At 50.0% G+C, this 12,525-nt stretch overlaps 2 protein-coding genes across 2 annotated transcripts in view; one reads left to right on the top strand and one right to left on the bottom strand.

Moving 5' to 3' along the window:
* Positions 1-33: 33 nt before the first annotated feature.
* On the bottom strand, positions 34-3,448 carry CHKB (choline kinase beta). Its single transcript, XM_042948245.1, has 11 exons — positions 3,084-3,448; positions 2,768-2,876; positions 2,437-2,550; positions 2,096-2,229; positions 1,716-1,811; positions 1,488-1,546; positions 1,320-1,401; positions 1,084-1,192; positions 842-945; positions 478-559; positions 34-325 (listed from the first exon to the last, which is right to left on the bottom strand). Exons 1-11 carry the CDS (start codon positions 3,419-3,421, stop codon positions 251-253), a joined length of 1,302 nt encoding a protein of 433 aa, XP_042804179.1. The 5' UTR covers positions 3,422-3,448; the 3' UTR covers positions 34-250.
* A 3-nt stretch (positions 3,449-3,451) lies between these two features.
* MAPK8IP2 (mitogen-activated protein kinase 8 interacting protein 2) overlaps positions 3,452-12,525 on the top strand; it is a 29,134-nt gene continuing 20,060 nt past the window's right edge. The window contains exon 1 of the mRNA XM_042948239.1: positions 3,452-3,693. The gene's annotated coding sequence lies outside the window, so the exon portion shown is untranslated. The remainder of the gene's footprint in view (positions 3,694-12,525) is intronic.

A 12,525-nucleotide genomic window follows, 5' to 3' on the forward strand; every position in this document is an offset into this window, starting at 1 on the left:
GTTGGTACTTTGTGCTGCAGAGCCAGGACGGGGTGTGAAGGAAGAAGCTTGTTTATTGTCTTAAGGTGCACAGCCCAGGGGTTCCCTCCCACCATCTTCGGGCTGTGGGGAGAGGTCAGCCTCCTCAACCCCAATCTCACTCCAGGGCTCAGCCCAGTTCCCAGAGCCCCTCCCCCCCCCTCTGCCCCTCCCTCCAAGGTCCTGCCCTGGAGACTCCAGGAGAAATCTGGCGGTTGGGGGCTGTGGAGAGTCAGGATGAGGGCTGGAAGCTGCTCAGCTGTCCCTTCTGCTGGAAGTAGAACTGGAACCGAGACTGGGCGTACTCCTGGGGGAGAACCCACCCCACAGACTTGTGACAAGGGTGGGTCAGGCACACCCAGCCCCCACCAAGTCTGCCCACAGACTTCCCGGAGAGCACACGGCCCCTGATGCACCCCACCTCCCGTCACACCTAACCTGCCCACCTGGGTTACTCACCAGGTAACCAAATTCTATGGTGGACATAGATGCCTGGAGGATAGACCAGAGACCCCAAAAGAAATGGGATGCCAGAGCATACCTAAGGGGGGCAGGAGAAACGGGGGTTCAGAGCATACTTGGTATTACCTGGATCCTATCCCTGAGGTTGGTCAAGCCCCAGAACTCCAACTTCTCCCCCACTGCCCTAACCCCAACCCTGTCCTGACTGTCACCACTCTCCATCAGCCTCATCTGCACTCTCTGCCCCCACCAGGCACTGGCACCTTACCTGCAATCCTGTGAGTCGGCCTGCCTGCCTCCTTCCTCAGCCCCCTTTCCTCTGCACCCTGCTCTACCCCTGCCCCCACCCATCCTTCCTCACCGATTAGCCTCTACCAGCAAATCTTCTTCCAGTTTCCTCTGCTCCTCTTGGGAGATGGTCTCACCTTTCTTGACCTCTGCTAGGTAATGGCGAATAAAATGGAGCTGAGATCAACAGACAAGAGTCAGGAAATGAGACTGGAGCATTTCCCAGCGAACATCCTTTCTTGATATTCTTTTCAGACATCACCTTCCTCGTCCCTCATAGGCCAGGTCCCGCTCCCCAGCCTCTGGTCCACATACCTGCTGCCCCCGGGTGGGGTAGTCTGCAGGCTGTGCTTTGTAGAAAGGCCACTCGTCGTGAGTATAGTCATAAACCCACTCACAAAAATGGTTCCCAATGTCAAAGCCCCTGGGGGAATAAGGTAGACACTCAGTCCCCAAATACCCTGGGTGGCTGGGATGCAGAGAGGAAGGGCTAGTCTGTTTTCCAGAGTGCCTGGAAGCAGACCCATGGAGACCATTCTCTCAACCCTCACCTGTAGTTGTAACTACTGTACTCAAAGTCGACCAGCATCAGTCTGTCGGTGTCTTCTGGCTCTGAGAGCAACAAGATGTTCCCTGGGAGAAGGGGTGCAGTTCTGGTCATTCCAGGGTCCTCTGGCCCCCCTCACCTTAGGTTAGGAGACTCAGATGCTTTCTCCTACCTTCCTGGATGTCATTGTGACAGAAGACCACTGGTGATGGGGTAGAGTCTAGCAATTTCCTGCAGGGAAACAGGGGCATGGGTCCTGAGTAGGAGTGGCCAGAGGAGGGTGAGTCACCCTCGTGGGCCAGGCCCTGACCCAGCCCTCAGTAAATCCTGGGAAGGACCCCATTCGGTACCTGGAACTGCCTCCTGTGCTATTCTGTTCTCCTGCCCTGCCTTCCCTCACCTGAGGTTACCCATCTCATCCTTCAGGCTGTACATCTCCAGCAGGTTCATCTGTGGGAGGCCAGTGTGGGGCAGGTCCTGGATCTGCTTTAGGTACCTGAAACCCAAAGAATAAGATATGCTCGCTGTGATCCCTCCCTACCCTCCTATCTACCTTTTTCCTGTCACTGTATGACTTGTCTGATGGATTTTTCTGACTTGTCTGCATTATTTGGAAGCCTGTTCTGGGAGAGACCATACTAGATGACACTGAGACGCGTAATCCGCTCAGCTGGAGGACTGGACAGTCATGGACACATTCAGTTGTAGCCCAGGGTAGTACCTGCCAGCAGTAGGGTTCAGACCAGGTGCGCAGGAGCCCCGAGGAGGCTCCTGACTCACCGTTCCATGGTCCCAAACAGCCAGTGGGGCTCCTTAGTGAACGGCATCTCCATGCCATGGAACCGGGCCATCTTCGTGGCGATTTCTGCTGACAACACCGGCTCTCGAAGCTCACACGTTTTCAGTGGCCGGCTCTGCACCCAGGAACCTATCAGGGTGGTGAGGGGGCTGGGGCAGGAGGGGGAAGGGGTAGGGGAATGGGTGGGGGGGGGGGGAAGTCAGGGTCTTGGGGAAAATGCCCTACCTGGGGTAAGGGGTGTGAAGGCACGCACTGGAAAGGGGAACAGGGGCTGGGGGTAAGGAGGTGCCTCAGGGAGGTCAGGGCCGGGCTGGGCTCATACTGGGATGTACTGTTCCAGCCGGCCCTCTGGAAAGACTCCATAGAGCTGGGGCCCCAGCGACCGCTCCGCCAGGATGGCGAACATCACACTTTCAAGGACCAAGGAATCCACGCCCTGAAGGAAGACGGACAACAAAGGGGGCAGAGCGGTGCTAACACCGGAGGGTCTGCTTTCCCCTCCCATCACCGCTTCACTTTACGCTCTACAGCCCGCAGGCTCCAGAGCCCGGCGTCGCTACGGTAATTTACAAGCTGCTTAGCGCCCCCCCCCCCCCACGCTTGCTGGGAGGTCCTAATGCCACTGGCCACTGCGGCCCACACTCCCTCCTCACCTGCAGGATGGCCCCGTACAGTCGCAGGAGCACCTCGCGGGGCTCCTTGCCGACGCTGGGCAGGTGGTCCGGCAGCGAGCAGCGGAAGAGCAGGTTACTGAGGCCTCCGCTGCAGACCCACACCGGGGTGCGCTCAGCCCGCGGTCGGCCGCCCCGTCCCGGACCCCCATCCCCCCCTCCCCCCCCCCTCCCGCCGGGCTTCCCCCCGCGTCCGCCCCCCGGCCAGGCCGGCCCCGCCCCCGTCCCCGCCCCCGCGCGCGCGAGGCCTCCGAAACGCGGTGTCCTGAGGGCCCGAGCTCGACCCCTGACCTCCCACCTCACAGGGTCAACCCTCAGCTGTTCGGGCCGCACTCGGCGCCAGGCCCCGCCCAAGTACTCCCGGCAGCACTGGTAGGCTCGGCGCTCGGCGTCACGCGATAGCGACGAGCTGCGCCGCCGGTTCGGGGCCGCGTCCAGGCACTGAGACTGCAGCAAGCCGTCCTTGGCCAGGCTGCCGCCGACAGCCCCGCCTCCGACCACAGCTGTCCCCTCGGCAGCCATGGCGCGCCTGGGCCAAGCCCAAAGTCCAGTCGCGCTCAGCCCCCTTCGGGCAGACTCGGCTCCTTCCGGCTGCGCTCGGGTCTGCTTCCGGCTAGCCTGTTCTTCTCCGGTCATACTCGGGTCTCTCCGGCTCTTTTCGGCTCTCTGCGGCGGCGCTCGGCTCTCTCCGTGACCCTGGTCGCGTACCTATTCCGAAAGCCAAATCCTGCGTGCTCAGGGAGCGTCCCGCCCCTGCTCCGGGCGAAGACCAATGACCTCTCTCGCTGGGCGGGGCCGCTGAAAAGACAGGCAGCTGTTTGGCCTGCGGCCGGAGCCGAGGAAACGACGTGGGCCGACCAGAAGTGTCTCGAGCAGCTGGGTGCGCTGCCCTGTGGCGCGTCGCGAAGGTGGGTCACGTGGGCGGGGCGGTGTGTCCTCAGGCAGCGCGCGAGCTATTCCGCTGGCGGGAGCGGGGTGGGCCGGGTGCTAAAGGGCAGGTGTACCCAGGGAGGTGCCGGTGAACGGAGATGTGCCTTCGCCAGCCTCGGGGAGCGGACGGGGCAGCGCAGGCGGCGGCGGCCACTCGCTGGATAGGTTTGCGCCCCAACCCCTCCCCCGGGGAAGTCGAGCAAGCAGGACAGCCATTGAGCGCCCGATCCTGAGTGTGGGTCCCACCTGGAGGAGGAGACGGTGTGTGTGACTCCCCTCCGTGGAGCAGAGAGTGTGGGGCACGTGGTAGGTGCCGAATAAACATTTGTTGAGTGAGAGTTTGGGACCCTTGGGACAATTCTGATGACTCCAGGTGCCTTCCATCCCTAATCACCGCTAAGGCTGTCCTGTAAGTTGAAGCGCACCTCTGAGAGGAAGCTCTTGTTGTCGTGCTTGAAACCAATGTCTTCATGCCCGACTCCACTACCCTTGCCTCCAGACCTAGGCCAGTTAGAACATCAAATCCAGGAGAAGGCACACCTTGGAGCAAACACCTGGTGCTGTATAACGTCTCCTTGGCCCACCTTGGCAGTTTGAGGACCGATCAGACTCACCCCACCTTGGTGGGGTCCCACCTAAAATACGCAACCTCCTGCATTTCTGCTTCTGCTGCAGACTGGAGTGGCAACCGGAATGACTTGACCCTAGGGATCTGTGGCCATGCATGTTGGACCATAGTGTTCTTTGGGATAAAATAGATAGGCAGCTGACTAGAGTGTTAATTGATTTGAGTAACCAGAAAGAAACAAAGAATTTGTGACCAGAAGGCAGATGTCAGTTGCTGCTGTGGAAATCACGATCCCTCACTCCGTTTAAATCTGAGCCAGTTCTGAGACCTGGAGTCCACTGGTTGAAAGGGAGGCTTGGTCCTTCAAGGAAGGATCCTGTGATGCCACTGAAAGCATATGAAAAAAAAAAAAAAAAAGTCCTCTAATCCTTCCCCAGAGGAACCTAGAACCACTTAACAAATAATTTACTTTGGGAAAGGGACTATCCAGACCTTTCAAGAGCTGTTAGATACAGGATCTGAGACACTTGTGCCAAGGTACCTGAAGCATCATGAAACATTGGTTAGAGTAGGAACTGTGGAAGCCACATAATAAATGGAATCCTGACCCAAGTCCTGTGGTTACTTTTTTGGTCCCAGTACATCTTGGGATAATTATACCTAGCAGTGGGCAGAGCCTATACATTGATCCCTGACCTGTGGAATCAGAATCGTGGGAGGATGAGCAAAGTGAAGCCCCTGAAACTACCCCCACACCGACTCTCACGTCCTCTAGAACACTGTAGCAAGATTCTTGCACGAAGAGTCATGACACCGAGGCTTTTCTTTCCAGGAAGCAACTTTATTCCTGCCGGCACCGCTCAGTTGGGTTCGTACCCAAAGAACTGAGCCCTGAATGCCTCGTGGTGTAGTTTTTTAAATATATATATTTTTTACCTCTTGGTGTCCCATATATGGTAACACACAAACATGTAGTCTGATTAAGTGGTCTCATGTTACAGGATCACAACGGATGTTGTCACGTATGCGTATAGCCAGGTTGCCTTGAGGTTTTTTTCTTTCCTTAGGGAGGGGACCCTACCACAATACTAAAGCAGAAACGTGCTGCATTCCTGGTGGGACTGCAGACATTTGTCACTCTCAAAGACATAAAGTGGTAATGCCCGTTACATCTTAAGTTCACCTGAATGGCCCCTGCAGAATCCAGGTGGCTTCAAGGAAATGGTGGTGAGCCACCACAAACTTAGCCAAGTGGTATCCCCAATCACAGCAGCTGTGTCAGGTGAGATATTTCTACTGGAACCAATTCATGCACCGCTGGCACTTAGTGATGCAGTTCTCAATTTGGTGAACATTCTTTTCAATTTCCAGTAGTAAAGAGTAGATTCCCAAAAGCATCTCACGTTTTTATAGGAGGAACAGCTGAACATGTTCATTGTCTTACTTCAAGCCGGTTTTAACTTTCCTGCTCTCCGTCACAATTAATCCATTGAGCTCTCGATCATCCAGACCTTCCACATAACACTGATGACATCGTGCTAAGTGGCCACGGTGAAGAAGGAAGGGACAAGTATTCTGTCCTTGATAAAACAATGCATGGCAGAGGATGAGAGAGAAACCCTCAGAAGTTGTGAGGCTGGGGCGCCTGGGTGGCTCAGTTTGTTAAGCATCTGACTCTAGGTTTCGGCTCAGGTCATGATCTGACAGATTTGTGAGTTCGAGCCCCGCCTCGGTCTCCTGTGCTGACAGCACAGAGCCTGCTTGGGATTCTCTCTTTCCCCCTCTCTCCGCCCCTCCCCCCACTCACTCTCTGTGTCTCTGAAGTAAATAAATAAATAAAAACTTAAAAGAAGTTGTGGAGCCTGTCATCAGTGAAGTTTTCAGGGTGCACTGTTGTAGGGCGAGCCAGGGTATCCCCTCTAAGATGAGGAGAAGTTGTATCTTGCAACCCTGTCACAAAGAAGGACGCATAGTACTTGGTGCACCTCTGGGTTTTGGAGCTGGCGTGTACCATACTTGGGAATACTATTCTGACCCATTTGTTGGGTGACTTGAAAAACTGTCAGTTTAGAGTGGAGTCCAGAACAAAGGAGGGCTCTGCCGATCCAGATTGGAGGATGGGTTCCCCTGCCACTTAGCAGAACCAGTGCGTCAGTGTTGGGCTTATTTGTGGTAGGTAGCGACCCTATATGGCACCTTTGGCACGCTCCCACAGATTTGTAGTGCATACGCAGGGTTTTGAAGCAAAGCCGTGCCTGCTGCAGTAGAGAACTACTCACCGCTTGAAAGAAGCTTCTGGCACACTGCTGGACCCAAGTAGAGACTTAGCGCCTGATTATGGGGCACCAAATGACCATGTGACCCAAACTGCCTGTCCTGAGCTAGATCTTGACAGATCCGTGAAGCCAATGGGTTGGGTAGGTTCAGCAGCAATTCATTGCACAAAAAGAATGGGATCCAAGCTTGTTCAGAGAGCACCAGTCATTTACAGGAAGAGATGGCCGTGGCCCCCATGTCTCTGTGGCACTGATGCCTCTATCTTAGAAGACAGGAAGAAGAATTCAGATCTGAATCACTGCTGCACTACGGCCCCATTCAAAGTGGCTCTAAAGGACAGTAATGGGGGGAAATCCTCTAGAGGGCAGAGCTTCGAGCAGTACACTTGGATATCTACTTTGTAGGGAGGGAGTGGGGTGGACAGAGTAGTGGCCTAAAGAAAGAATGCACATGAAGTTCTGAGTGGTGACAGATGTCTTGCTGGTTGGAAAGAGCAAGAGGGGAATGTTGGAGACAAGGAATTCTGGAAAAGAAGACGAGCCTATGAAGTTGTCACAAATGTGTGCATCTTTGTGCCTCATATTAATACTGCAGAGGGGTCGCTGAATGACACGGTGGATGGATAGATGTCATCCAGCCTGTGTTCTTGGCTACCCTTGTGCTTAAATGGTGGGCCTGTGAATGGAGTTGCTATGTTGGCAGGAGTGCAAGTTATGTCCACTAACATGGGCTCTCTCTTACCGAGGCTTATTTAATTATTACTGAATTATTATTACTAATGGTCACTGAATTTCTGACCTCTTAGCAGCCAGTATCAGTGCTGAGCCCCAATATGGCACCATCCCTAGATGACTCAGTGACAAGTTGGTTTTGGCAGACCCTTGCCACCCAGGAGACGGCATTGATTCATCCTTATTGGAACTGACACCTGCTCTGGCTGTGGGTTTGCTTCCCTATATCCACATATCCACATATCCATGTAGCCACATAGCCACACAGCCATGTATCCGCATATCCACACACCCACACACCCACACATCCACACATCCACACATCCACAGTATCTCAGAGTAACGTCCCTATCCAGGAGCTTAGAGAATACTGGATTTACTAACATAGGATCATGTATAACATTATCTTGGGCAAAGAAACTCATTTTGCAGTGAAAGAGATACAATGATGTATGAATGGCCATGGGAGCCACTGTTTCTCTAATATCCTGCATTGTCCACAAGCAGCCCATCTAATGGATAGAATGACATCTTTCTAGCAAAGGTCCTAGCTCTGGGACAGTACCTTAAGGAGTTCAGATACATACACTGAATCACAGCCCGGTATATGGTGCTACCCCCCAGTAGATGCAATATAGGTAACCAGGAACAAAGACACAGGTCTAAGAACCCATGGGTTGGGATATCTTTCATCATCATGCTCAGTGATCCAGAGCATCGGGATCCTTTCATCATCCAAAGATGATCCTTTCATCATCCAAAGCTCAGTTTGTAGAATTTGCACATTCTGTCTCTGCAAAATTAAACTCTGCTGTTCCCAGGTAGAGAACATTTATTTCCATGAGGGGACTCCACTGGTTCCAGGGAAGGACACCCACACAGAACCTCAGTCTGAAAATCCTATAGGGTCATTTTGAGCTCCTCATGCTTGTGAACCAGCAGGCAAAGAAGGAGTGGATAATTGATCCTGATGATTATGAGGAGATAGGGTTACTGCTACTTAGGGGGCCTTCAAGAGTTTGTCTGGTACTTTGAGGATTTACTTTGGGGTCTGGTTGCTTCCATGCCAAGTGATAACAGTGAAAAGACATTTTCAGCAGCCTCAGCCTGCCAAGGGCAAGGGAACCAAGGGCTCAGAACCCCCAGGAATGAACGACTGGGTAACTTCATCAAATGCTGGCTGAGGGTGAGGGAAGTCTAGAATAGGCAGAGAAGGGAGATAATAATGAGTATGAGTTATAGCCTCAGGAGCAGCTGCAATAGTATGGACTATTTTTGTTCTGTTAAGGCTTTTGTAGAGGTTGCGACCAGCCTTCACCTCGAAGAATCATGACAGATTGGACTTAATGTGGCGCGTCAGTAGATCTGAGGGCTGTAAGGGCTGGTGTCTTGACTAATGCCCTCAGCACACCTTTAATTACAGTGGGTTTACAGAGATGCCTCCCTGGCACCTGCTGTATATCTACACTTTCTGCCCGAGCCCTTCTCTGACACCACAGGAGCCCACCTGACCTGCTTAGCAGCACAGCCCAGTCTCTAGAGGTAACCCCAGGGGCTGGGGACAGAAGGCAGTGGGTGAATAATTGGAGAATCCTAGGAGACATTCTGGACACTTCTCAGGAGGTCCTGGTGAAGTCAAGGTTGTTAGCCAGAGCAGTGACCTCAGGAACACTATGTTTTGATTCCTCCTTTCCTGTCTCACTCACCCCCTCCCTCACTTTCATTTCATGGCATCACTTCCTGAGCAAACCACTTATACCCAAGTCTCTGCCTTAGGCTCTGCTTTCGGAAGAACCCAAACAAAGACACACAATAAAAGAACAGAGATTTTTGCCAATTTATATCCACAAAAAAATACTGGAGAATATGTGTGGGAATGGATCACAAGGATACAAAGCCAAGAACGAATTGTAGATTAGTTCAAATTTATCGACACGGGTGTACTTACTCCAAACAGATTCTGGATTCAGTGTTTGGGCTAAAGCCCTGGGATAAGTTGTAGCTGTGCTTAGTTGGCTGAATGGAGCCTGGACTCATTGGCAGCCTGCACTGTGAGAAGGTGAGAATGTGCTGGAACAGACTTGTTATGTATCTAATGGCCGCCAGTCTCCCGTCTCTGTTTCTCTTCATTAATCCATTATGTTGATTTGAAAATATGTTAGATTATGTCATGAATTTCCTTTCAAGATGGTGAAGGGCTGTAAAATATTTGATATGTGTCAGGTCTGTTGGGTCTGTGAACCCTAACTGGTCTCATTTGTGCCCACGACTCAATTGGCATCTATATGCTTGTGCTTCAATAGCAGCTGGTCTCAGCTTAATATTCTCGGGTCACCGTTAGTTTCCTATTGCCACTGTAACAAATTACCACAACCTTGGTGACTTAAAACAACAGAAATGTACTCTCTCACAGTCCTGGAGGCCAGAAGTTTGAAATCAGGGTCACTGGACTGAGATCAAGGTGGCAGCAGGGCTGCTCTGAGGAAGAGTCCATTCCTTGCCTCTTCTGGCCTCTTCTGGCCTCTGGTGGCCACAGATGTTCCTCAGCATGTGGCTGCCCCACTCCAGGCTCTGCCTCCAGGGTCAACATCGCTTCCTCCTCTTCTGACTATGTGATCTCCTTCTGTTTTTCTTATAAGGAAACTTATGATCACATTAGGGCCAACTGGGTAATTCAGGATCATCTCCTCATCTCAAAATCTTTAATTTGATCACTTCTGTGAAGATCCTTTTTCCAAATAAGGTCACATTGACAGGTTCTGGGTTAGGATGTGGATGTCCATTGGGACATGGTTTTCTCAGCCCCCCACAGTACTTTCCTTCAGAGCTCCCAGCTGTTTGCTTCATACTGCTCCAGTATTGGATATTACAGTTGAAAAGGGCAATAGTTTTTCTCCCTTGAGCATGGTTTCATTTTTTTTTTTTTTTGCCTGTATACTTGAAGTATGTTATGTTCACGCTGAATGGATCTTTTACTTACGTATAATTTTGAAACATCATTCATCCATTGGTTATTTGGAAAATATTGGCTCACTAAGTTACATAGATCTTCCAAATTTGGACACATTTTATTATATATTATCAAAAAATATTTAAGCATTGGGAAACTTTAAGCTCATGGTGATAGACACAGGTTTTCCAAAATTCTAATTTTTGCTTAAAAGCTCAAAAATTTTTTTAAGTTTATTTATTTATTTTGAGAGAGAGAGAGAACATATGTGAGCAGGGATGGGGCAGAAAGAGAGAGAGAGAGAGAGAGAGAGAATCCCAAGCAGGTTCTGCACTGTCAGTGCAGATGCTAATGTGTCGCTGTATGTCACAAACTGTGAGATCATGACCTGAGCCAAAATTGAGATCAGATGCTTAATCAGAACCAGCCCGGTGCCCCATAAAAACTCAAATTTTATCAAATACTATCAGTTCTTTTCCTTGAAGTGACATGCTACATTATTCATTTTTGAGAAAGTGTCTTCCAGATACCCAAGTGAGAATAAACACAGTTTAGGGGCTTGACACGACGTGGGGCTCGAACTCACAACCATGAGATCATGACCTGAGCTGAGTGAGATCAAGCGTCAGATGCTTAACCAACTGGGCCATCCAGGTGCCCCATTTGTCCATTTTCTTTTAAGTCAAAATGGTGTTTCATGAAAAACGTGATGCGTTCAGCAGCCCAGATAAACAATGATGTAAAGTAGCTATGACACGATTGTACTTTAGTATGTAGTCCTTTATGCCATCACCCTGAATATTAAGAATTGGTAAGTGTCAAGACAGTAAAATTAAAATTTTTTATTGCTTAATCAACAAAATTATTTTTTTTGAAGTTTATTAGTTTTGAGAGAGAGAGTGAGTGGGGGAGGAGCAGAGAGAGAGAGGGAGACAGAAAATCCCAAGCAGGCTCCACACCGTGGGGCTCGAACTCAGGAAGCATGAGATCATGACCCGAGCCAAAACCAAGAGTCAGACGCTTAACCGACTGAGCCACCCAGGTGCCCCATTCATCAACAAAATTCCTAAGTGAAACTGCTTTTTCCTCCCTTCGACCTCTGACCATAGTGAAGAATTCAATGATTACTGTTACAGTTTGGTATCCCAGCTTTGATTTATGCTACCTAACCATTGCTTTTGCACAATAAATGCGAATGCCAGCACAGTGGAAAGACATGTCACGTCTTAGTGTTACAAAGATAATTTGGGCCTTGTTAACCTTTAGAAACTCCAGGGTCCACGGACCGTATTTTGAGAAGCACTGTAATAGTATATCATAGGGACCATAGGATATGTGTATTTTCAGTTTTACTAAGTATTGCTAAACTTTTCCCCAAATTGATTATCCTACTTTATGCTCTGTAGCAATTAAAACACTGTTTGGCCATGAATCACAAAGACCCAGGATAACAGTGTCTTAAGTAAAAGGGAAATTTTAGTGTTGCTGTGTGTGGTTGAACACACAGAATACACTAAATGGGGTCCCTGGAATCACACAGTACACAACATGTACAATTTTATGCAGTTTACATAAGATAATTTTATTTATCTCATGTAAGAGTTTAGAGGTAGCCATCCCTGGGCTTGAATGGTGGCTCTATTCCATGAAGTCTGTAAAGATCTAGGTTTCTTTTATTTTCTTCTGCCTTTATGTCCTCCATTCCCAAGGTTACTTCATGATCCAAGATGACTGCTCCAACAAGTGCTTCCATTTTTAGCCAGCAAGGATAAGGATGGGCACAAATGCCTCATGCCAGTGATCTCCTAAGGGAAGTACCTGGATGCTGCCCTGTGCCACTAGTGCAAGGGGGACTGAAATATATATTTATTTTGGAAGGCTAAATGGCTGACTGAAAATCAGGGATTCTAAAATCATAGAGGAACAGGAGAAGAGATATTGGGGGACAATTGGCAGTTTCGGCTGCAGTACTCTCTTTTGGCCGTTCTTGTTATCTGTGCACTCTCCTGTATCTGGAACAAGCTCACTTCATCCCTAAGGGGATTTGTAACAGTTCCAACAGTTGCAGCATCCAGCTCACAGTTTAGGTTCTCTGAGTTATGTACTGTTTGTTCAAAAGGGTCTGATGTAGATTCTTGTGGTCCAGTGATTTAAAAATGAAGTGATATGTTATTTGTTCTCCCAACATAATCAATGTACAGTAGTTTATAAATTTAGTGATTTATAAACTGAAAAATATTTTATGTGTCCCAAATATGCAATGAGAGAGTAAGAATAGGATAAA

This window comes from Panthera leo, chromosome B4 (assembly GCF_018350215.1).
Source record: "Panthera leo isolate Ple1 chromosome B4, P.leo_Ple1_pat1.1, whole genome shotgun sequence".
Classification (NCBI taxonomy): domain Eukaryota; kingdom Metazoa; phylum Chordata; class Mammalia; order Carnivora; family Felidae; genus Panthera; species Panthera leo.

What these genes read in the sequence shown, in the direction of transcription:
- CHKB (XM_042948245.1), bottom strand. Translation starts at nt 3,421, where the DNA reads ATGACCGGAGAAGAACAGGCTAGCCGGAAGCAGACCCGAGCGCAGCCG. An exon ending in TCACAATGACATCCAGGAAG is followed by an intron (nt 1,402 to 1,487) that starts GTAGGAGAAAGC and finishes CCCTTCTCCCAG; the next exon opens with GGAACATCTTGTTGCTCTCA. An exon ending in ACCCCACCCGGGGGCAGCAG is followed by an intron (nt 946 to 1,083) that starts GTATGTGGACCA and finishes TGTTGATCTCAG; the next exon opens with CTCCATTTTATTCGCCATTA.